The sequence below is a fragment of the Solenopsis invicta genome, chromosome 3 (assembly GCF_016802725.1).
Source record: "Solenopsis invicta isolate M01_SB chromosome 3, UNIL_Sinv_3.0, whole genome shotgun sequence".
In the NCBI taxonomy this organism is placed as follows: Eukaryota; Metazoa; Arthropoda; class Insecta; order Hymenoptera; family Formicidae; genus Solenopsis; species Solenopsis invicta.
Genome location: NC_052666.1, coordinates 8,075,793 through 8,098,178, shown reverse-complemented (window position 1 = coordinate 8,098,178; position 22,386 = coordinate 8,075,793). Strand labels below are relative to the sequence as shown.

General features: G+C 35.2%; 1 protein-coding gene and 1 pseudogene across 1 annotated transcript; both read left to right on the top strand.

Annotated features, from left to right (window-relative positions):
- The first annotated feature begins 1,000 nt into the window (after positions 1-1,000).
- Positions 1,001-7,410, top strand: LOC113005647. The gene is made up of 5 exons (XM_026141442.2): positions 1,001-1,146; positions 1,852-2,855; positions 3,331-3,814; positions 5,733-6,084; positions 7,240-7,410. Exons 1-5 carry the CDS (start codon positions 1,001-1,003, stop codon positions 7,408-7,410), a joined length of 2,157 nt encoding a protein of 718 aa, XP_025997227.1.
- Positions 7,411-9,045: 1,635 nt separating this feature from the next.
- Positions 9,046-20,568, top strand: LOC113005649 (annotated as a pseudogene).
- Positions 20,569-22,386: the final 1,818 nt, after the last annotated feature.

The window sequence follows — 22,386 nt, the reverse complement described above, 5'->3', positions numbered from 1 at the left end:
AAAAAAGAAAGGAAGAAGACATATGTACGCTTTTACAACAAATAGTGTCTGCTACACAAAAAGAAAGACCGCCAGAATCAACACCGAAGAAGAATTAAAAAAAAATACGTGAAGATTTCGTACTAGTGAATTTTGACGATAAAAATTTTTCGATTACAAGCTGATTCCAAATGTTTGAAAAAGAATGTACGCGATGTCAGGTCACATTAGACGAGGATGATAAGATTTTAATATTATGTTTATTTCTGGAAGGGACAGCTAAGGAATGGTATTCTTCGAAAGTAATTACAATAGGTTTAGATGCAGATTTTGAAACATGGAAAAAAACATTTCTGGAGAGTTTCCTTAAAACAGGTTGACGCAAATATAGAGAGGCATATTATTTTCGCTATATTGCAGTTTAATAGATTACGCTTTACAAAAAGAGAACTTATTAGTTAATAATAATTCGAAGTAATTTTCCAGTGGATATACTAATTGACTTGATTGTGACAGATTTACCGATAATGATACAAGATAAACTTGAAAAAACAGAGATTGCATCAATGGAGGAATTATTATCAGAGTTACGGAAATTAGAGAGTTTAGTACAAAAAAAGAAAACATTTTCTCATGCAAAAACTTCTAGAAACGGGGATCAGCCTACTACGAGATCCAATCCAGGAACTTCAAATCTTAATCAGAAGAATCAAACATCTACTATCACAAATACAGAAAAAAAACCTTGCTCATATTGCGACAAAAGAGGTTTTCCAGGAAGATTTCACCCTGAAGCAATATGCAGATTAAAACAGAAAGAACAAATTGAACCACCGAAGAATATCAAGACAGTGAACAATGTTGCAGTTCAAGATACATTGAATGAAACCATAACCGATCAAAAAAACTAGGCTTGCTGCCGCTAGTTACGCTAGAGGTATTTCTGAACGATAAAAAGATACAAGGAATCTACGATCCAGGTGCAAATGTAACTCTTCTGAATTCGAAGATTATTAAGAAAATGGGTCTGACTACACGAGAAGATAGAAATACTTTTAAAACTGTCAGTGGCAGGAAAGATTTTTCTGGCAGATTATCTGCTAGAATGAGAATCCACAAGATTGAAAAAACAGTCGAGGTTTTTGTTGTTAATGATGAAAACTTTGGGTACGATATTTTACTCGGTCTCGACACAATAAAAAACTTCTACTTGAAACAAGATTACGACCTTAAAATTTACCAGAAAATAAATTTGGAAAATAAAGAAGACGAAATTAAAAATTTTGATTAATAAATACGAAACAATTTTTGCCAAAAATAAATTTGACGTTGGACAAGTTAATGACCATGAAGCACATGTAAAACTTGTGAAACACAAATTTGTGGCAAAAAGCCATATCGTTGTTCCATACCAGATCAAAAAGAAATAGAATTTCAGATTAAAGAATTATTAAAAGCTAGATTGATCGAAGAATCATGCTCCCCTTTCGCGTCGCCCGTCACTCTTGCGTATAAACGGGAAGAAGAAACGAAAACAAGAATGTATATTGATTTTAGGGAGTTGAATAAATTACTAATTTCGGAACCTCAACCGTTTCCCTTGATAGAGGAGATTATAGCTAAGACTCGGGACTCAGAATGGTTCTCTGCACTGGACATAAATTCCGCTTTCTGAGCAAATCCTTTGCGCGTAAAAGACAAGTACAAGACTGCGTTTGTAACACAAGATGGTCACTGGCAGTGGAAGTGTTTGCTATTCGGTCTAAAGACATTTCCGGCAATATTTCAACGCATACTAAGCAATCTTATTCGAAGAAATAACTTGAGCTCGTTTTGCATAAACTACATTAATGATATCCTTATTTTCTCTAGATCTTTTGAGGAACATATGGAACATTTAGAAAAATTATTGCAAGCTATTTGCAAAGAAGGATTCCGATTAAAATTTATCAAATGTAATTTTGCGAAGAACGAAGTAAAATATCTCGGTCATGTAATATCGAAAAATACTGTGCGTCCAATGAAAGATAATTTGAAGTCGATTCAAGAATTACCAATACCAAATTCCCGAAAGAAAATTCGTCAATTTCTTGGAAAAATAAATTTTTATCATAAATATATCGCAGACTCTGCACGTCTTTTGGAACCACTACGAAACTTACTCAGAAAAGATATTCAATTTTCATGGTCAGAAGATTGCCAAAGAGCATTCACGAAAGCTAAGGACTTATTGTGTTCACAACCGATATTAGCAATCTTTGATGTAAACGCACCAACTGTCATTTATACGGACGCCAGTATAGAAGGTATTGGAGCTGTGCTAAAACAAAAACAACCAGACGGGGAACTAAAACCAATTGCCTTTTTCTCAAAAAAGTTAAATAAATACCAGAAGAAAAAGAAAGCTATATTTTTGGAATGTCTAGCCATAAAAGAAGCTATTAAATATTGGCAGTATTGGGTCATTGGAAATAAATTTTTGGTTATAACCGACCACAAACCACTTGAAAGTCAGAACATTCGATCGAGAACAGATGAAGAATTAGGAGACATGATGTATTTCCTGTCTCAATTTGATTTCGAAATTAAGTACGAACCTGGAAAAAGCAATATAGAAGCAGATTGCCTTTCACGCAATCCTGTTCTCTCTAACTTAAAGAATTCAGAAGAACATGTGAAAACAGTAAACTTAGTTGCTATTGAACAGATAAAACAAGATCAATTTACAAATAAAAATTTAGAGAAAAATTCAAAAAAGATCTTAGTCGAAAATGGAATATTTTATAAATTAAATGGAAATAGAAAACGGATAATAATTTCAGAAGAATTTGGGAAACAACTAATTTTGCAAATTCATAGAGAATACGGACACATTTGTAAGAACAAGATTATGGACAAATTAAGACATTTTTATTACGTGCGGAATATAGATGAAATAACAAAACAAATTTGTGAGCGCTGCAAAATTTGCTCCAAAAATAAAACTCGAAGTAAACATTACGGCCTGTTATCCAAACTAGGCCCGCCAAGAGAACCATTTGAAATTGTTTCCTTGGACATAATCGGGGGATTCGCGGGAAACAGGTCAACAAAAAGGTACCTACACCTTTTGATAGACCACTTCACTAGATATGCCTTTATACTGACATCGAAAAATCAGACATCTGAAGATTTCACAAAGTTGTAAAAAAGATTCAAGGTAAACATCAAATAAGAACTCTATTAACGGATCAATACAGCGGCATTAACTCTAACTCATTTAAGAATTATTAAAAAAATCAAAATATAAATTTAATTTTTACGGCAGTAAACTGCCCATTTTCTAATGGATTTAATGAACGACTCAATCAGACTCTTGTGAACCAAATCCGATTAAAATTAATGAAACAAAATCTCGAGCTTGGTCAAAAATAGCGACGGAATGCACAGATCAGTATAATTGGACAGAACATTCAGTGACTGGATTCAGCCCGGAATATTTATTGTTTGGAAAAACCAATCCCGTAATCCCAAAGGAACTACTAGCAACTAGCAGAGACCTGATTAAAGATAAAGAATCAGCATATAGAAATTCCTTAAGAAACCATGAATACAACAAGTCAAGATATGATAAAAACCGAAAAAACTTCAATTTCAATGTTAACGATTTGGTTTATGTCGAAAATGGATCCAAGCTGAATAGAGGAAAACTAGACGAAATTAGACTTGGGCCTTTTCCAATAATTTGCAAGATTTCCAACACTATTTTTGAAATACACTCCGGACACAGGAAAAAGAAGTCAAACTATTACAATATCTCTAAACTTCGTCCATATACCGGACCTGACGATTTCCGGTAATCTCGTGGATATCATTTTCTTTCTTTCCACCTTTGGAGGGGGGATGTAAAAGAAAACCATATAAAGATTTGCTTTCAAGTGCTACACTACTACACTCGCCGTTGACGGGAGCAGTTGTGTGCTTGCTAGTTACTCTCGACAGCTCGGAATTTGTAGAAATTGCAAGAATGACTTGTCTCCTTGGTTTGTAAAAAGGACGGAACCACTTATTTTATTACTTGGAATAGGCAAAATAGATAGGTAAACAAAGGACTTTTTCGACTCCAATCCAAATTAACCTAAGACCGTATGTGAAGGAGCATTGCTTTCGATTCCTGTTTATAGGTTAGAAACTAGTTGGTATTATCGTTACTGTATATACTACTGTGTCCAAAAAGTAAGGTGACATTACATTTATTTCGAAAATTCTTTATTTATTCTTGCAAATCAATTTCGTCCCCCCCTGATATAATACACTTATTCCAACGGATTTTCCAATCTTCGAAACAGTTGTAATAATCGATTTCAGGAATGGCCTTTAGCTCCTTCTTCGCAGCGGCTTGAATCTCTTCTATCGACTCGAAACGGTGATTCGTGATTTTTTAACCAAAAACTCGACTAATATCGTTCCACAACCACCGTATTCACCTGATTTGGCTCCATGCGACTTCTGGCTATTCAGCAAACTCAAGCGGCCGCTCCGGGGACACCGTTTCGCTGCGAAGAAGGAGCTAAAGGCCATTTCTGAAATCGATTATTTCAACTGTTTCGAAGATTGGAAAATCCGTTGGAATAAGTGTATTATATCAAGGGGGGATTACTTTGAAGGGGACGAAATTGATTTGCAAGAATAAATAAAGAATTTTCGAAATAAATGCAATGTCACCTTACTTTTTGGACACAGTAGTATGTATATATAACTTGTTAATTAAATAAAACTTGTTTATAGAGGCATCGAACAGCTTTATTTACTCACGACAGCGAAGGGTGTCGTGTGTATAAGAGTGTGATAAACACCCTTACATATATAAAATCATATACAAAGTTTGCTAAGCAATATGGCTCGCTCTTCAACCTATTGCTTTACCTACATTAAATGCTGAAAAATAGAAAACGATAAGTGAAGACTTCTTTCTTAAATGGCAATTTTCAAATTGCATTGGGGTACTTGATGGCCGCCATATGGAAATACAAACACCTCCAAACTAAGGGTCTTATTTCTACAACTTGTGACGTGATATCCTGTTAGGCTGTTCGTCACAAGGATCGTAAGATCCGGCCGAGGAGCGCACATTACGGCTCTACGTCCTCTCAGCTCGGAGACGGATGTGTCGGCGCGTGCGCTACTAATTTCTCGTCCTTCTTTTGTGTGCGTGTGTTCGTCCTTAAAATTTTAACGACATTTTGCGGATTGGCGGCTGACAAATACCGATTTTGTAACGACGAGGTTCTACCCGACAAGAAAGCTGCAAGAAGGAGGACATGCCGCCACTTTGGAACTTCGCGGATCGTGCGCAGGATTGCGGTAGCGCGCACGTCACGTAATCTCAATTTAAATATTTACTCCATCTCTTACCGTCGCGCCCGTATGCAACAGTAAAGCTGCTAAATATTGCAGAGATCCCGAACGAGGAGCTGCGAGAGGATGTGCCCGGTTTTAGTCTCAAGCGCGGGGGCAGAGGACACCGAAGAATCCGCAGGGACAGCATTCCGGCCTCGGAAAAAGCATGGAGAGCATCGCAAGCTGCTTGAAAACATCGACCTACCTCAAATTGCGCGCCGCAGCGCGACAGTCTGATTAAAAAGTCGCGAGGACCGCGTCATAAAGCGGAACCAATAACAGGGCGCGACGAGCCCCGTGCGTGGGGCGAGAGATCCTGCGTGCCGCCTGCCGAATTTCCTCGCGCTATCGATCACTTTGATGTGGATTGTCAGCCGGATCGTCACGAGCTGGGACGACCAGAGCCGCTATAATTCGAGGACGACTTTTGGTTCGAACCAAGCCAGCGTCGTGGTGAGACGGATGTTGCATGACAGCCAGACAGCATTGCAAACGATTTTATGGAGAGAAAAGAAGAATGAACCGATAAATTCGTTCGAATTGATGACGTTAACATATGACACAAAACCAACATCATTTATAGCGGTGAAATGTTTGCATCAATTGGCCGATGACGAAGGAAAAGATTTTGATTTAGCACGAAAAGTAGTAAAGAAAGACTTTCATATGGAAGATATTTTGACTGGCGCAAATTCAATAGAAGAGCTTGTAGAAGTAAAAAGTCAAGTGAATGAATTATTGAAAAAAAGGAGGATTTGAATTACACAAGTGGAACAGTAAGCAGAGATTAGCAGAGATTAGTAGAGACTAGTCGCAGAATTTAGAAACGATAATGCGCCACACTCAGTGGAGTTAACAAAAATAAAAAAAGAGCAAGAATCAAATCTACTCGGTATTCAATGGAACGCGCAGGAAGACACGTTGTGTTTTATACCACCAACAAATAGCAAGCATAGTCGCATAACTAAGCGTAAAATACTATCCGAAATCGCTAGTCTGTTTGACCCTTTAGGTGGTCGGACCAGTTATAACATTAGTAAAAATTTTAATGCAAACCCTATGGACTTGAAGAATAGGGTGGGACGACGCGGTTCCTGTAAATGTACAACAAAATTCCTGATTGTTAGTCAGATCTCAATTATCTACATTAGAAAAACTAAAAATTCCCAGATTAGTGATTAGAAACAGAGGACAAATTAGCTGACACGGGTTTAGTGATGCTAGCGAGCAAGCTTATGAAGCTTGCATATACATAGGGAACATATATGTAAGGTCAAAACAAAGTGTTCAAAGACTCTCAAGATTTCACACAAATTAAACGGCTAAAACAGGCTAGTGAGAGTCAGCGCGGGTATAAGAGCGCAAAACACAATCAGTGTTTAAATAGTTATTTATTCATGATGAATTAAAAAAATCGAACGTTTCGGCTCTCTTTGGAGCCCTCTTCAGCGAATTACAAAAAGAAAAAATTAATTTAAATCGTAAATTAAAAATTTAAAAAACAAACAAACATTAATTATAGTAATGTCAGCTATCTACGAACACGATGGTTGTTTAGAAAATTGTTAATTTCACCGACACGACAACGGGCAATGCTTCCACGGCGGATTTGGCAAACCGTTGGTGACTCATTTCATTCCCGGTAACGGACTGATGACGATTAGAACAGCCACTTGTAATTGCGTTGAAAATGACGATTTAAATTAACTTTTTCCTTTTGTAATTCGCTGAAGAGGGCTCCAAAGAGAGCCGAAACGTTCGATTTTTTAAATTCATCATGAATAAATAACTATTTAAACACTGATTGTGTTTTGCGCTCTTATACCCGCGCTGACTCTCACTAGCCTGTTTTAGCCGTTTAATTTGTGTTATATATGTAAGGAACAAGATCAAGAAAATGGTGCAGCCCTGATTTGCTCAAAATCTAGAGTCGTGCCATTAAAGACTGTGTCACTACCAAGATTAGAGTTGTTAGGAGCAGTATTGTTAGTAAAATTAATGAACAAAGTGGTGGCTAGTCTGGGCGTGGATGTGCACGATAAACACTACTAGACGGACTCACAAATTGCGTTAGCATGGTTAAGATCGCCACCTAAAAAATGGCATACTTTTGTTGCAAATAGGGTAAGCGTAATACAAAGACATTCGGCGCCGTGCAAATGGCGACATGTAAAACCAAAGAAAAATCCCGCGGGTATAATTTCGAAAGGAGCCACTCCCGAACAGTTAAAAAATTCCATTTTGTGGTGGGAGGATCCTAGTTGGATAAAATGGAAAAGCAAATTTCTGGCATATAAAGATAGCGAAAGCGTAAAGAATGGCGTACCCGAAAAGCGCAAAGAAACGGTAGTTACGATTTCCCAGGCATGCAAATCCGTAATATACTGTACAAAATTCTCATCGTTATCAAAAATGTTACGTGTAGTAGCGTGTGTAGCAAGGTTTATATACAATTTAAAACACGGCAAGGAAATGCGTAGAGTAGGGCATATATCGGTCATAGAGTCAAAAGAAGCGCGAAATTTAATAGTAAGATTAGTGCAGGGCCAGACGTGGGCGTCAGAAATAAAAAAACTGAGGGAAAAGCAAAACTTAAAAAAAGGATCAGCATTACACGGTCTTCAGGCATACCTAGACGAGCAGGAATTGATAAGGATAGGAGAAAGGCTAGATTATTCATCGTTATCCTACGAGGCAAAACATCCATTGATAATTCCTGCGACTCATCCGTTTACTAAGTTAGTAATCCTAGATAGGCACGGAAGATATTTTCACGCTAGAGTCAACGCTAGCCTAGTATCAGTTAAAGAAGAGTTTTGGCCAATCCATGCCAAAAGCAAGGTGAAGAACTCCGAGAGTGCATAATATGCAGAAAAGCCGACCCTAAACCCAGTCAGCAACTAATAGGAACAGTTGCCAGAGGCCCGAGTGAACGTGTCGAGGCCATTTTCTAAGGTTGGAGTCGACTATTGCGGTCCTGTCTTCGTACGGAATCGAGTAAGGCGCAATAGTAAGCAGTACAGAGCCTATGTGGCAATATTTGTTTGTATTGCCGTCAAAGCGATTCATATTGAATTGGTAGAAGACATGACGACGGAGGCTTCTATCAGCACTTTGAAAAAATTCGTAGCAAAAAGAGGGAGACTTTCAGATATACATTCCGATAACGGATGTAATTTTATGGGAGAAAAAAGAGAATTGAAGCAACTATTCCAGAACCCAGAGTTCAAAAAGAAATCTTGAAGTAGCAGTGAAAGAAAAGATAACATGGCATTTCATACTCACCCGAGCGCCGCATTTTGGAGGATTATGAGAGGCGGCGGTGAAATCCATGAAAAGGCATTTAAAGCGTATTATTGGTACTGCATCGCTTACAGTTACGGAAATAATAACTGTATTAACGCAAGTGGAAGCGATACTAAACTCGCAATCCATCACACCCATGTCGGATGATCCAAAGGACTTGGGAAGTTTGACACCAGAGCATTTCCTCATCGTACGATGGCGTCTTTACCACAACCCGATATTCAAGGAACGCCCGAGAACAGGCTATCACGTTGGCAACACGTTGAACAGATACGGCAACAGATATGGACTAGATGGTCGAAAGAATATTTAACTGCTTGTCAACAGTAAGCAAAGTGTAAAACGGATAAAAAATCGCAAATAAGGGTCGGCCAGCTAGTGATGATAAAGGAGGACGAAATCATGTCATGGAATTGGACTTTGGCTAGGGTAGTTGAGGAACATCCAGGAAGAGATGGAATAGTGCAAGCAGTTATGGTGCGTACAGCGAAAGAAAACTACAAAAGAACGATCGTAAAGTTAGCGCCAATTTGAAAAAATAGGGCTTTTGTTAAGTTCATTAGGGATTAAAGTTACTTACCATATTAATTTAACTTACCATATTAATCATTTTCATTATTAGTTTATCATGCGATATGGACAATCCTGTTTTTCAACATTAATTTTTTATTTTTCTTATTTTATGTTACCGTTAACTTCCTTCGTACTAAGCAGATTATTAATAGCGTTTAATTTTTGTTGGGGTTGATTATCATTTTGAAAATATGTACACCCAAGGACTTTGATTCTGTCCATGGGGTAATTTTCCAAACTGAGAAGTTGCTATCTTTCTACATACTAACAGTTCATGATTAATGTAACGACCAATAAACTCTAGTCGTTTCATTAATCATGAACTGCGAGTATGTAGAAGGTAGTAACTTCTCAGTTTGGAAAATTTCTCCATGGACAGATTTAAAGTCTTTGGGTGTATCCATATTTATCAAGGGGGGCGGCATGTTGGCGCGCTGACGCGCAAAAGGTTAGGTGAGGTGGCGTGCGAGTAGCGCAAGCGTTAGAGATCCTCTAATAAGAATCTGGCCATCACACGTATTTCGATATACTTCGATTTGAGGAGTTCTGATTGATCCGCTATTTTTTTCTCTAATGACGTGAATATTACGTGGTATCATCTAGCTTCAGTCTGTATCGTATGCATCAGCTTTTTTTCTCCGTATGTACAATCCGTATGTACAGTAATTAGAAAGAAAGCAATAAGAACAAAATTCTTGCAAATCGAATTCTCTCGAAGATTTTTATATTGAGATTATTAGGTAAGTATTTTAAATTTTATACTATTATAAATTATAATCAGCATAAAATAATATAACCTTACTTTTAAGATATAGATTAAATTTACTATCTGTAATCAAATCTTCATTAATTATAAATTCAATATGCATTACATTTAATAATTTATTAATAATAAATGATATATTTTTTCAGATTTATTATTATCTATAAGTCATTTATATAATTATTAGAATATTTTGGCAATATGACTGGTTGTGTAGCTCTTGATTGCACAAATTCCGACAAAAAGGGATTCTTTATGAAAATTTTCTTCCGGGATCCAGTTCGACGTGCTCAATGGGTAGCAAATGTTAATAGAAAGAAGTGGACACCTACCAAAAGATCATTTCTGTGTGAAGTATGTTTAAAATTATAAACGACATATTTATACCTAGATAATATTAAGAAACTATAAGATATTATTTATAGTAATCAATTATTTATGTCTTCAGTTCATGATTTATATATCTTAAATTTGTTATTTTCTAATTTTTTTTGTACCTTACATGTTTTTAAGTTTACTATTGTTTTTCTATTTTTGGCACTTTCCAATGGCGATTCATTGTCGCAATTGTTATTTACTTTTCTATTTTAGACACTTTGCACTGACAAGTCATGTTCCTAAACACAATCCATCTCATGAAGCATATTTGACGTTTTCATCGTAATTTTTCTGAAATGAAATATTTAAGATTTTACTATTTATTATTGCAGGTACATTTCTCACACGATATGTGGGAAAATAATCGAGCTGACGGAAAAAGAAAACTTAAAATAAATGCTGTGCCAACTATATTTGGAAGTGAAGCAAAAAAGATTGTAAGTTCTGAAAATCAAAAGCATACAAGAAAGGCAAATGCACATTTATGGAAAAGCATTATAAGTTCATTAAAAAATTTTAAATTATTCATGGTAAATCTTATACTCGTATATTTGATTTCAGAAAAGTTACCGCGAAAACATGAGACATGCTTTACTGAATAATGAGGTGGATTATGTTTACGAACATAATGTACAAAGCATTCAAAATGAAAAGAAAGTAACGATTGCGAGAATGAAGTGCAATTAGAAAATGTCGAAAGTAAACAAGAAGATAGTAAGCTTAAAAACATGTCGCGTACAATAAAAAAACAGAAGCAAGTTATTTGTGAACAATTACGTCTAATTAAAAAACAGAATGTCAAACTAAAAAAATTAAAAAGAAGCATGCTTACTGTTCGTCGTGACTTGAAACAGAAACAAAAAAATCGATCTAATTATGCAACTTTGTTAAGCAGGCTACAAGAAATCTTCACTGACGATCAAATTACAGTTTTGAAGAATAATAAAAAAGCTCATAAATGGAGCAACAAATCGATTATGAAAGCACTTCAATTAAAGTTTTCTTGTGGCATCACCAGTTATGAAGAATTCCGTTGTCAGAAATTTCCTTTGCCAGGACTTCGAACGTTGTGAAGAAAATTAGAAAATTTTAAATTTGAGAGCGGAATTTCGGACATTTTCAATTTTTTAAAATTAAAGATGTCAAATTGGGATAACATTGATAAAGAATGTTGTTTAGTATACGATAAAATCAGCATTTCACCAGGAAAATTTTTTGATAATTTTTCTCAAAGTTACATTGGTAATGTTAATTTACCAGAACATACAGGTACAGCGACACACGCTATGGTATTTATGTTATACGGTATTGCATGTCGTTGGAAACAAATTATTGGTTATTATTTTACGGGTGTTGGATTTAATGGTGCTGTATTGCAATCAATAATAGTTGATATACTTCACAGAACCAAATTAATTAGTCTTGCCGTAAATTCGATTACCTCCGACATGGGATCCGGCAATCAGGCTTTATGGAAAGCGTTTGGGATTACAGCTGGAAGATATAACAGATGTGTTAATTACATCACTCATCCATGTAACCCTAATCGTAATTTATATGTTATCGCGGATATACCCCACTTATTAAAAAATTTAAAAGCGTGTATTTTAAATAATAAGTTTCTCTTACTACCTAAAAGTATTGTACGCAAATATAATTTACCAACAGATATGGTACAAGCAAAACACTTTGAAGAAATAATTTTGACACAAAAAAAACTTCAATTTTTATTAACGCCAAAAATAAGTATAAATGATGTCAATACAAATAATAATTTTGATAAAATGCGCGTTAACAAAGCGAAAAATTTATTAAGTCATGAAGTGAGCACTGCTTTGGAGTTTTTAGCAGATAAAAATTCAAAACCAATATACGTCACTACAGCATATTTTGTTAAAATAATAGTAAAATGATATACAGTTATGACTTTAAGGCACTGCTGTATTTCTTTAAGTACAAAAGATTTGGAGAAATATAAAGTTACTGTTTCATTTTTAAATGAAGTTATAGAAATATTTTGTAATCTTCACATTGGTGACAAAGGAAATTTTAAACCTGTTCAGAAGGGAGTGATTGTATCAACTAAATCTATTTTAGAATTGGCAAATTATTTGTTTTGTGAGAGGAAGTTTCAATTCTTACTGACAGGTAGACTTACGCAGGACTGCGTTGAGAAACTTTTCTCTGTTCTTCGAAGCAAAAATGTTACATTAAATGCTTTACAATTTAAAAATGAAATTAATTGCCACTTCTTTATATATGCGTCCAATTTCTCGAGCTAATTATGAAGACGACGATGGGCAATATTTAACAGGTTTTCTAGATGTAATTGCCGCAAGCAAAACTAAGTTTTGTAATGAATTAGATGTTAATCTAGCGTATGAATCCACAGCTGAGAAAGTAGAAGAATTGAACACTATTGAATGTAATATTTTATATAGTATTGCTGGATACATTGTAACAAGCATTTAAAAAAAATACAAAACTTCGTAAGCATTGTATTCAAAGTTTAGGTTCCACTCATCAAAATTTATCACAACATGCGAGATAAGTGCGACTTCGAAGTTATAAAAACAATACATTATTTTATGTTAACAATGAAACATTTCAACTATTTAAAAAAACGGAATATATATTTAGGCAACATCAAAAATCGTCTAATAACAATCGTAGTTATAAAAATTCTTTAGTTGCTACATTTTTAAATATTTTAAGTAACAGTCATATTTTGTCGTGTCATAATTTACATTTAAAGATAGCAAATAGATATGCAGTTTACAGAATGAGGATAGCGAACAAAAAAACAATTGTTCAACGCAAATATTATGACAGTAAGTCAATGGCAATGCACAGTGCAATAAAATAAAACAAATTGTTTAATTTTATTCTTTTAATTTTTTTCTTAATTATTAAATAGTAAAATTTTTACTTTGCACAGTGCAATAAAATAAAACAAATGGTTTAATTTTGTTCCTTTAATTTTTTTTTCTTAATTATCAAATGGTAAAATTTTTATTTTACATTTATTTCTCGTTAATATTTATACCCAAATAGCACATTGCCGTCCTTGTTGTTGTTTTGACACCAAAGACGATACTAAAAACGGCAATGTACTATCTAAGTACGTTATATAGCGTACATTTATATGTGTATATTATATGTAAAAAAATTATTTTATTAATAAAGATATTAAAAAATTTGATTGCAGTTTAAAAAATACTAAAATCTACACAAATAATATTTGAATATTATTTGATATTCGTCAATATTTTTGAAATATAGTGATGCTATAGCCGACTGTGAGGCGGTTTGATTCTTTTAGCTACAAAAAAAGTGATAAACTGTGCAAAAAATACAATTAAAAAAAGCAGACCATTGACTCGGAGACGAGTCAAAACAGAAAATTGAATACATTTGTATATTATACGATTGCGCTGAAACTACCTCCTCTTAGATTAGAGAAAAAATGGCGGACCAATCAAAACGCTCTAAAATCGGATCTTTGTTGGCCAGACTCTTATTAGAGGGTCTCTAGCAAGCGTGGAGGAGAAGGCGGAAACAGACAAGGCTGTCATGGCAACAGAGTATAACACACAAACCTAAGGCGGTCATTGTAATACCCGAAATAAACTTGTGTCAAGATCGAAAGGTTGTTCACTCATTTTACGCAAGAGCGTAGGAGTGTCCGGTAAGTCCGGGCGCTTATAGCTAGTGCACAGATACGCACGATATAACAATGTCATTTACATAGCAAAAACAACAATTTTTTGCCGAAAGCAATTTTTCCAGCGATTTGAAAAAGCAGCTTTTTTAAATTATAATTACGAATACTTCATGTCTCCTTGACATACATTATAAAGCATATTTTTTTAAATAATCTAACAGATTTTATCTACGACCACCCTGGGGTTTTAGTCGGTAAGAGTCCGGCATAACCTCCTCCTTCCGCCCCGGGAGGGGGAAGGTATCCATGAGGATTTCCCCATAAAAAAAAAGTACATACCAAGTCACATACCAAACAAGTCTGACGAATCATTTATTAGTAAACAACATTAATGTTTGTTTTTACATTATGAGCAATTTATGAGTTTTATTACTGTTACTTCAATAAAAATAGTTTTTATTTTTTTAATATTTTGATTCCATTAATATTGTACTTTAAAAATTCAAAAATGTGTCAACTTTATGAAAACAAATATTTCTATCAATCACAAATTGATTTGGATTATTTCTGATTTCCTTTGAAAGATCTTTAAGTCCAACTATTTTTACACATCGATCTTTAAGTTTTATATTACAAGCATCATATGATTGATACAATTCTTATGCATTCTTTCAATTTTATATTGTCTCATTACTTTTATTTTTATTTTTTAATACATTTACATTATTATTATTAATATCTTTTTATTGCACAAAATATTGCAACCTGTTTCATTTGAGTCGTAATGTTATAAGGACATGATACGAGTAACAAGTCTGTACGTAGTTGAATTTATATTGCTTGAATTTTCACTTTCAGAAACATGGCATGTTTGCCATTTCCTAATGGATGACTCCGTAGAAGTTGTCCATAATAACTGGATAACTAATGACAATCAATGTGTATGGCCGTTAACAAAAAAATCAACTAAATTATCGGAATTTATTAAAAAAAAGAAACTTTCAAAAGATGATTGGAAAACCTTAACTATCCGAATTTTAGGACGATATGGTAAATATGAGCCTTATTCAAATTGCAATTTTTTGTGCTTGTATATTTTACAAAATTTATATACAATTTTTCAAAAATTAAATAGCAGAATTGGGTAATAATTAATTAAAAAGTAAAAAGTTACAAAATTAAACATAAAGTTAATAACTTTTAATTAGTTACTTTGAAATGATTTAATTTTTAACTTTAACTATTTATTTCTGAAACGCACATTTTAATTTACTGAATTAAATTACTAAAAAAAATTAAAAATTTATCTATGTAAAGAAAAATATTATAAGAATAAACGTTTTCACATAAGAAACAATATTTCTTTATTATCTTATATTAACTTATTTTAAAAATAAAATATTAAATTTAATTGATAAAACATATTATAATTTATTTGAGTAATTTAACTTTAAAAATTACAAATTTCTAATTTTGTAACGATACGCCCCTCCGCCGTCCGTGAGCCTCCGTTCCGTCCACCGAACGACAAACGCCGGGCGTAGCCGGGGACCACGTGCGCGTACGACCAAACTTCGCCGTGCGACCACGCGGCAACACGCGCGCCGACCGTGGCGTTCCACAACGCTCCAACTCCGGCTTGACCGACCGAGCGCGCGGATTGGCTTGCCCAGCCGCGCGTTCGGATATACAGCCGGCAGTGGAAACGCACAAGGCAGATCGGTCCGACTATCCGACCCGTCCACAGACCGAGGATTCTCGATCGCTCCTTAAGACGAGTATTCTCGTCGCACTCCGATATCCTCGACGGGCATTCCCGTCGCTATCCTCGGCCGAGTATCCTCGACCAGTCAACTCAGATATCCTCAACGAGCATTCTCGTCATCATCACCGGCCGAGCATTCTCGACCAATCACGTCCGAGATCCTCGATGAGCATTCTTGTCATCATCACCGGCCGAGCATTCTCGACCAATCACCGTCGTCCTTGAATACCTTCACTGCCGCACCGACATATAACCCACGTTTCGTAACCTATTCATCGGCAGGGCATAAGCATGTCGATCGAGCACCCCACTTGCACGGGGCGCGCTCGGGCGAATCGCGGCGACGACCGCTCCGGCAACGACCCGCACTTGCGCACGCGCTCACACCACCGCGTTAGCCAATACCGCCACGCCCCGCGACTCCCCGACCGTACGGGCAAGCAGCCCGCGTAACTCACCGTGTAGTAGCCGACTACACACTAATCTAGCCTAAGCATGTAAATAAATATTTAAGTTCTTTTGTTTAGATATAAATCGTAAATAAAGCTTTAATCCGAAGTCACTCCGCCGCGCAACTACCCACATAGCACGTAATATTGCAATGATATCATAGCAATATCACTTCTACATTGCAATATTACAAATGAAATATTGCAGAAATATCACGAAATATTACTGTGATATCACAGTAATATCAAAATGTCCGCGAAAACGCATCACAGTAATATTACTGTGATATTTCATAGTAATATTACTGTGATATTTCACAATATTTCTGTGATGTTTATGTGATATTTAAATAATATTGCAAAAAATTAAATAAATAAATTATTTCAATTTATTTTATTTTTATTGTTATTCTTAATATTATTTTCATATCGTTACATGTAATATATATTAAACATAAAAAAAATAATTATATTTATTAAAACAGAATACAATAATGTAACCGTAATAAATGTTTAATTTACAAAAAAAATCTCTTGATCCTTTTTCATTTTTGTTAAAAAAGATTCAATTTGAATTATAATTTTAATTTATGTTCAAGATTAAATAACAACACAAAATATTATTTACATGTAAAAATATAAAATTTTATATGGAACAGCATTCCACACGTAACCCTTAAAAAAAATTGATAAACTTATTTCAATAAACTGATTACTGATCAGTAACTGACAAAATATAATCAGTTACTGATCAGTAATCAGTTTATTGAAACAAGTTTATCAACTTTTTTTTCAAGGGATGTTACATTGGAAAAAAATTAGAACAAGTATTCGTTTCCAAATTACAACAAGCAACAATTTTCTTTAAAATCTCACTGAAGTGTGAGCTAGTGAGTCGTGATGAGTCGGCCCGGTCGGCCGCAGTGGCGTGTAGATATAACACCTGAGGCTGCACTTGACTCACGAGAAGGTCTCCAGCGGCGCGGCCACCTAGCGGTGGTGCCAGCACTCACTTGTTTGCGTGGAGTCTTATACACACGGCGGGACCGCATAGCGGCTGTGTACGCGCTCGCTTGTTTCGTCGTATGTTGTGACGGTCGGTGACCGAGCCGCAACATTATATACATACATATAATTAATGAACATTGTAAAATACCTAATTAATGATAGAATATATATAATCATATTTTTTAATAGAGTTGAAAAAAGAGTGAAATCTAAAGAAAAATTTGTTGGAAATTTAATATTTTAATTAACTTGAAAAACCTTTTACTGTGGTGTATAATAGTCTAATCAATATTAATAAATAAACTATTTCACAAAATAATGTACCGAGCAGTAAATATTAAATGACGTAAAAATGTATATTTTTTTAAAAACTTCTTAATATAGTTTGAAATATTTATTGCCAAGTGAATAATAAATGTGTATTAACAAAACTTTTTGTAAACATTTTTTTTTTAAATTCCTCATGATAAAAATTTTTAAAAATTAAAATCAATTTTGTGCTCCTGTAAAAATTATAAATGACAATAAGATAAATACAAAGGTTTTTCTGTAATTTTTTAATAAAATCATTATTGATCGAGTTGTAAAGCAACAATTAAATTGATAGATTACATAGAAGAGCGTACATTACAGTTTATACATATATACAGTTTAAGGAATAAACTAAGTAAATATCTAAACTAATAATAAAGTTAATTAATTCTTTTTCTTAACATTTACTTTTATTCCACGAAAGGGCAAAGACATAATTATTTTATTTGTAAGTTGATTTCTTCTATAGGATACCGAAATTACCAAGAATATTAAGGATACTAAAAATATCGAAATTAATCAAAGAGATAGTGACGTTGCATTAATAAGACATAATAAAAATATGGTTTGACATTACCTTGTTCTTTGAAATTAAATATTGCAACAATATATTGCAATGATATCATTGGAATATTTTAATGTTATTATCACTGTGTAATATCACAATAATATTTCTGTGATATTTCTGTGATATCAGTGGAATATTTCAATGTCATTATCATTGTGTAATATCACAGTAATATTTCTGTGATATTTCACAGTAATATGTAATATTTCTGTGATATTGCAATGATTCTGTGATATCACAGAAATATTACGTGCTATGTGGGTAGTAATCCGATTACCAGCGATTGGCTGGACGCCGACAAGCTCTCTTTATTTTCGTTATCGTTTTTATATTTGTTCTCTCATTCATTTTGTTAACGCTTTTCGCAATTGTTATGTTCAGCAATAAATCATTCTCTATATCTTTTTCTACTTAAAACATTACGGGTATAATCATTACGGACACCTGACCAATCGACGAGCCTTATCCAGTCCGATCTCGAAGTTCCCGCACCGCACTGAACCGACCGAAAACGCGTACCGTTACAATTTAATATTAATATATTTTTTACAATTAACTTTAATTTAACTTCGGTTAATTAAATCTTAATGTTACTTTCAATTGAGTTAGTTTTATAATCATGAAACTTTTAACGTAACTAAATTAGTTTTATAAACCATTAACTTTAAACTAATTTATATAGGGGATTGCGATACGTAGCTTTATGTTCGCATCGCCATCTTTCCAGTGACTTGGCTTTTTCTCTCACGCGCTATCCTTCTCTACATCCATTTTTACGCGCCACACAGTCCACGCGTTGTATATCATTACTCAGTACCAAATAATACATTTAATCTCAGTGTCACCCTTAAAAGCCTCCACTTGTTGAGATTATCTGTTCCCACAATTTAGTTAAAAAATATTAACTTATCCAACTCTGTTAAATAATATGAAAAACATAGAATATGCACTTATCACTTTATAAAGTTTGATGTATTTAATTAAAAGAAAAAAATATTGCTAAGTCAATATTTTTTAAAAATTGGTTTTTAGTTTATTTATTAAATTGTTCAATTAATTAAATACTTAATAGAATTTACTATATATATATGAGTTTTTAAAAAATAAAGAATTTTTATCAATTAACTATGGCTTAATTGTAATATTTTTTCTAGATGATTATAAAACAGCTCAGAAAAAATGCAAAATAGCAATAGACAAATATAATCTGTCATCACTAACTGAAGCTGTTGAATATAGACGTCGTATTCACAAAAATAGAAAAAAAGGTAGTGATACGGACAAGGAAAGCAAAGAGAAATCGTCCATTAATTTTCCTACATATAATCCAGATAATACTGTATCCTCACTAAATTTAGCACATATAGGTACGGTTAATTAAGTGAAAAAATTATGAATTTTAATATTATTTTTCTAAGAAGAGTGTTCTTTTCAGATTTAAGTAATGAAGCTCATAGTAAACCAAATCAATTCAGTACAAGCAAAAAGCTAAAATCTGATAGTGTTTTAAATGAGGTTCATAATAATATAAAGAAACACAAATGAAATGAAAGGTAATGTTTGGAGAAAAACTTTCTTATATGTTTCAGTGGATATATTATAATGTATACTATCTAATTCATTGGCAAGAACTCATTGGCAACTAAAATGTGTTGAAACTGTATCGCATTTAATTTTGTGTTTTAAATATTTTAGAATTTCAACGTCAAGTTCTAAGACACTTGCATAGTATTAACGCCCGAATAGGGGAAATAAATGAGCATGTAGATTCATTAACACCTAATCTTCTTGATAATGAAGAAAATTCTCACCAAACTATTGTAAAAGAAAATTCATTAAAATGCATAGAAAATTTGCCAATCAAGTCAAAACTTGAGTTTGAAGAAATTGAAAGAGTTTTGCAAGATGAGCAAATATTCTATGATGTGGTGAGATGATTGTTATTACTGAAATTATACTATAATTATGTGAATAAATATACATTTAATTTATATGGTAATTTTTTAAGCTACAGAATTATCGAAAATGGGCGGTACTATCCTAAAAATTATTGTTAAAAAAATAATGTGCTAAATTTTAACTTCCGTAGTTGGAAGAGAATACAGTTGGCAGAGACACAAAGGAAACCTGATTTTCAAAGACTTGATCATGGCGAAATTAGTCCTTAGTAAGTACTACAAATTTTATTTTGATTTATGATGTTTAGCAAAATTTATATATTTTAATTTTTCTGTTAAATTAATTAATAAATTCGGAATATTTTATTCATCTTGATGCAAGATTGTAATAAAATTTATTTGTTCTAAAATTTTTAATTATAATGGGAAATAAGAGAAATTTCAAAGAGCCTTGCTAGAATATTCAACAAATTAAATAGAAAATGGATTAGTAAGAGTCATAGCAAGATCTTAGTGTTAAAATAATATTTTATATGTGATTTATGTACACACGCACACATTCACACACGCGCCACTCTCGCACACGTAACACACACACACACACAGACGCACGCACACACACACACACACACACACACACACACACACACACACACACACACACCTACATACAGATATACTTATACATACATATACATATACATTGTGACGGTGCAACTTGCGTTCGTTGTCCGTCACAAGAGCCGTATGGCCTGACCGCGAAGCGAGATACGGATACTGCGTCCTTCCGGCTCGGGAGCAGGCGCGATTTCGTTGGCGCGATCGTTTAAGTGTGTGTGTTCGTCTCTGTGCCGTCCCTGCGCCTACTATTAATTTCAAGTAAGCGGTAGGTCCATCGAGGAGAGAGACGGTGACTGCGGGAAAACATCTTGTACGGGTAAAACGTTTCGTCCACCCAGAGGCACCGGGAAGGAAGCAAGAATCCAGGAACATCGCCGAGGGATTTACGGAGCATCCCAAGACGCGGGGGCTCGCAGGTTGTATCACTGTCCCTTTTGTTTGCCGCCAAACAAAAACCTTGTCTGTCAGAAGTAAATTTTTTAGGAACGGCAGAGTTACGATTCCGCAGGCGGAAGTTGCGCGAAGCTAAAAGGCGAAAACGAGAACGAGGCGATATCGAGAACCGGGCAAAGAAGGCATCACGGGCCTGAGGCGGTGGCCACCCGCCACCGGAGATACGGCCGTTATCAGTTCTAGGGGAGGCCGAGAATTACCTACCAAATTTGGGCTTCGCGCGCTATCGACGTCAGAAGCGCAGAGCGATAGAATAATGCGCACACCGCCAGGATCTAACCGCCTGATAACAGCCAATGCGGAAGCGGCAGCGGCGATAAGTGGGGCGTGACACCGCGGGCCTCCCGCAGGATTGAGGATCGATACTCGCTTGTGCTGTGAGCGTATCCCGAACCGGAGACTAGTGCCGAGGACTCGAAGGCCAAACTTCCGGACAGGACCCAGAGAGAGGTTGCGTGCCGCGCCGAAGGGTGAGACGAGCGTCCAAACAAATTGTAAAGTCACCGATTTCGCGATTAAAGACGAGTAACGTCGCGACTGACAGAATTAAGTAGAGTCCCCTCCGTACTGTCTCGTACTCGCGTGTAATATTGTAAACGTAGCTGTTCTTACAGCTGCGACGTCACTTGCACGAACCCGCCGTATTAACGCAGTTTCTGTAGTTCCGGTATCTGCGCCTGTATCGCCACAGCCACGCCGTCGTTGTATCGTAAGTTCATGTAATTGTGCGTGTGTGAGTTTTGTCTGATTTCGCGGGTAGAACGTAGCTTAGTTACGGTAGTGGCGGCGAGAGAAATCGCGAGATCTTTCGGTTAGTGTGTGCATGACTCGCTTCGCGAAATTCCGCCTTGATGTGTGCACCTTCTCCCGCGGCGACCGCCTCGCCGAGGCGATTGAATCGTTACGCTTGTGACTACCGTACGATACCGTCCGATTACTAAGTCGCTTCGAGTAACATTTCGCGAATCTGTAACGCATTCCGCACGCTGGTAAACCGCGTGCGAGGTTTTGTATTTCATTAACCCGAAGATTCCAAATATACGTTGTTATTCTCTTTGTTAATTCACGCCTCGTTATTCTGCGATTCTTCTCCGCTCTCTCAATCACCACCTGCCCGCCCCCCTCACGCCCAGGTCTCTACCAACTTAGCGGGAAGCTGCCGGACGGTCGTATCGTCCCCGCTTATGCAATTAGCGTTAGCATAACCTTGAGAAATTAGTAAACCGAAAAACTGGCACGCTCTCTCGTGCCTGGCGCCCCTTTCCTGGGA

What these genes read in the sequence shown, in the direction of transcription:
- LOC113005647 (XM_026141442.2), top strand. Translation starts at nt 1,001, where the DNA reads ATGGGTCTGACTACACGAGAAGATAGAAATACTTTTAAAACTGTCAGT. An exon ending in GTTAATGATGAAAACTTTGG is followed by an intron (nt 1,147 to 1,851) that starts GTACGATATTTT and finishes TATTTTCTCTAG; the next exon opens with ATCTTTTGAGGAACATATGG. An exon ending in ACCGGACCTGACGATTTCCG is followed by an intron (nt 3,815 to 5,732) that starts GTAATCTCGTGG and finishes GTGGATTGTCAG; the next exon opens with CCGGATCGTCACGAGCTGGG.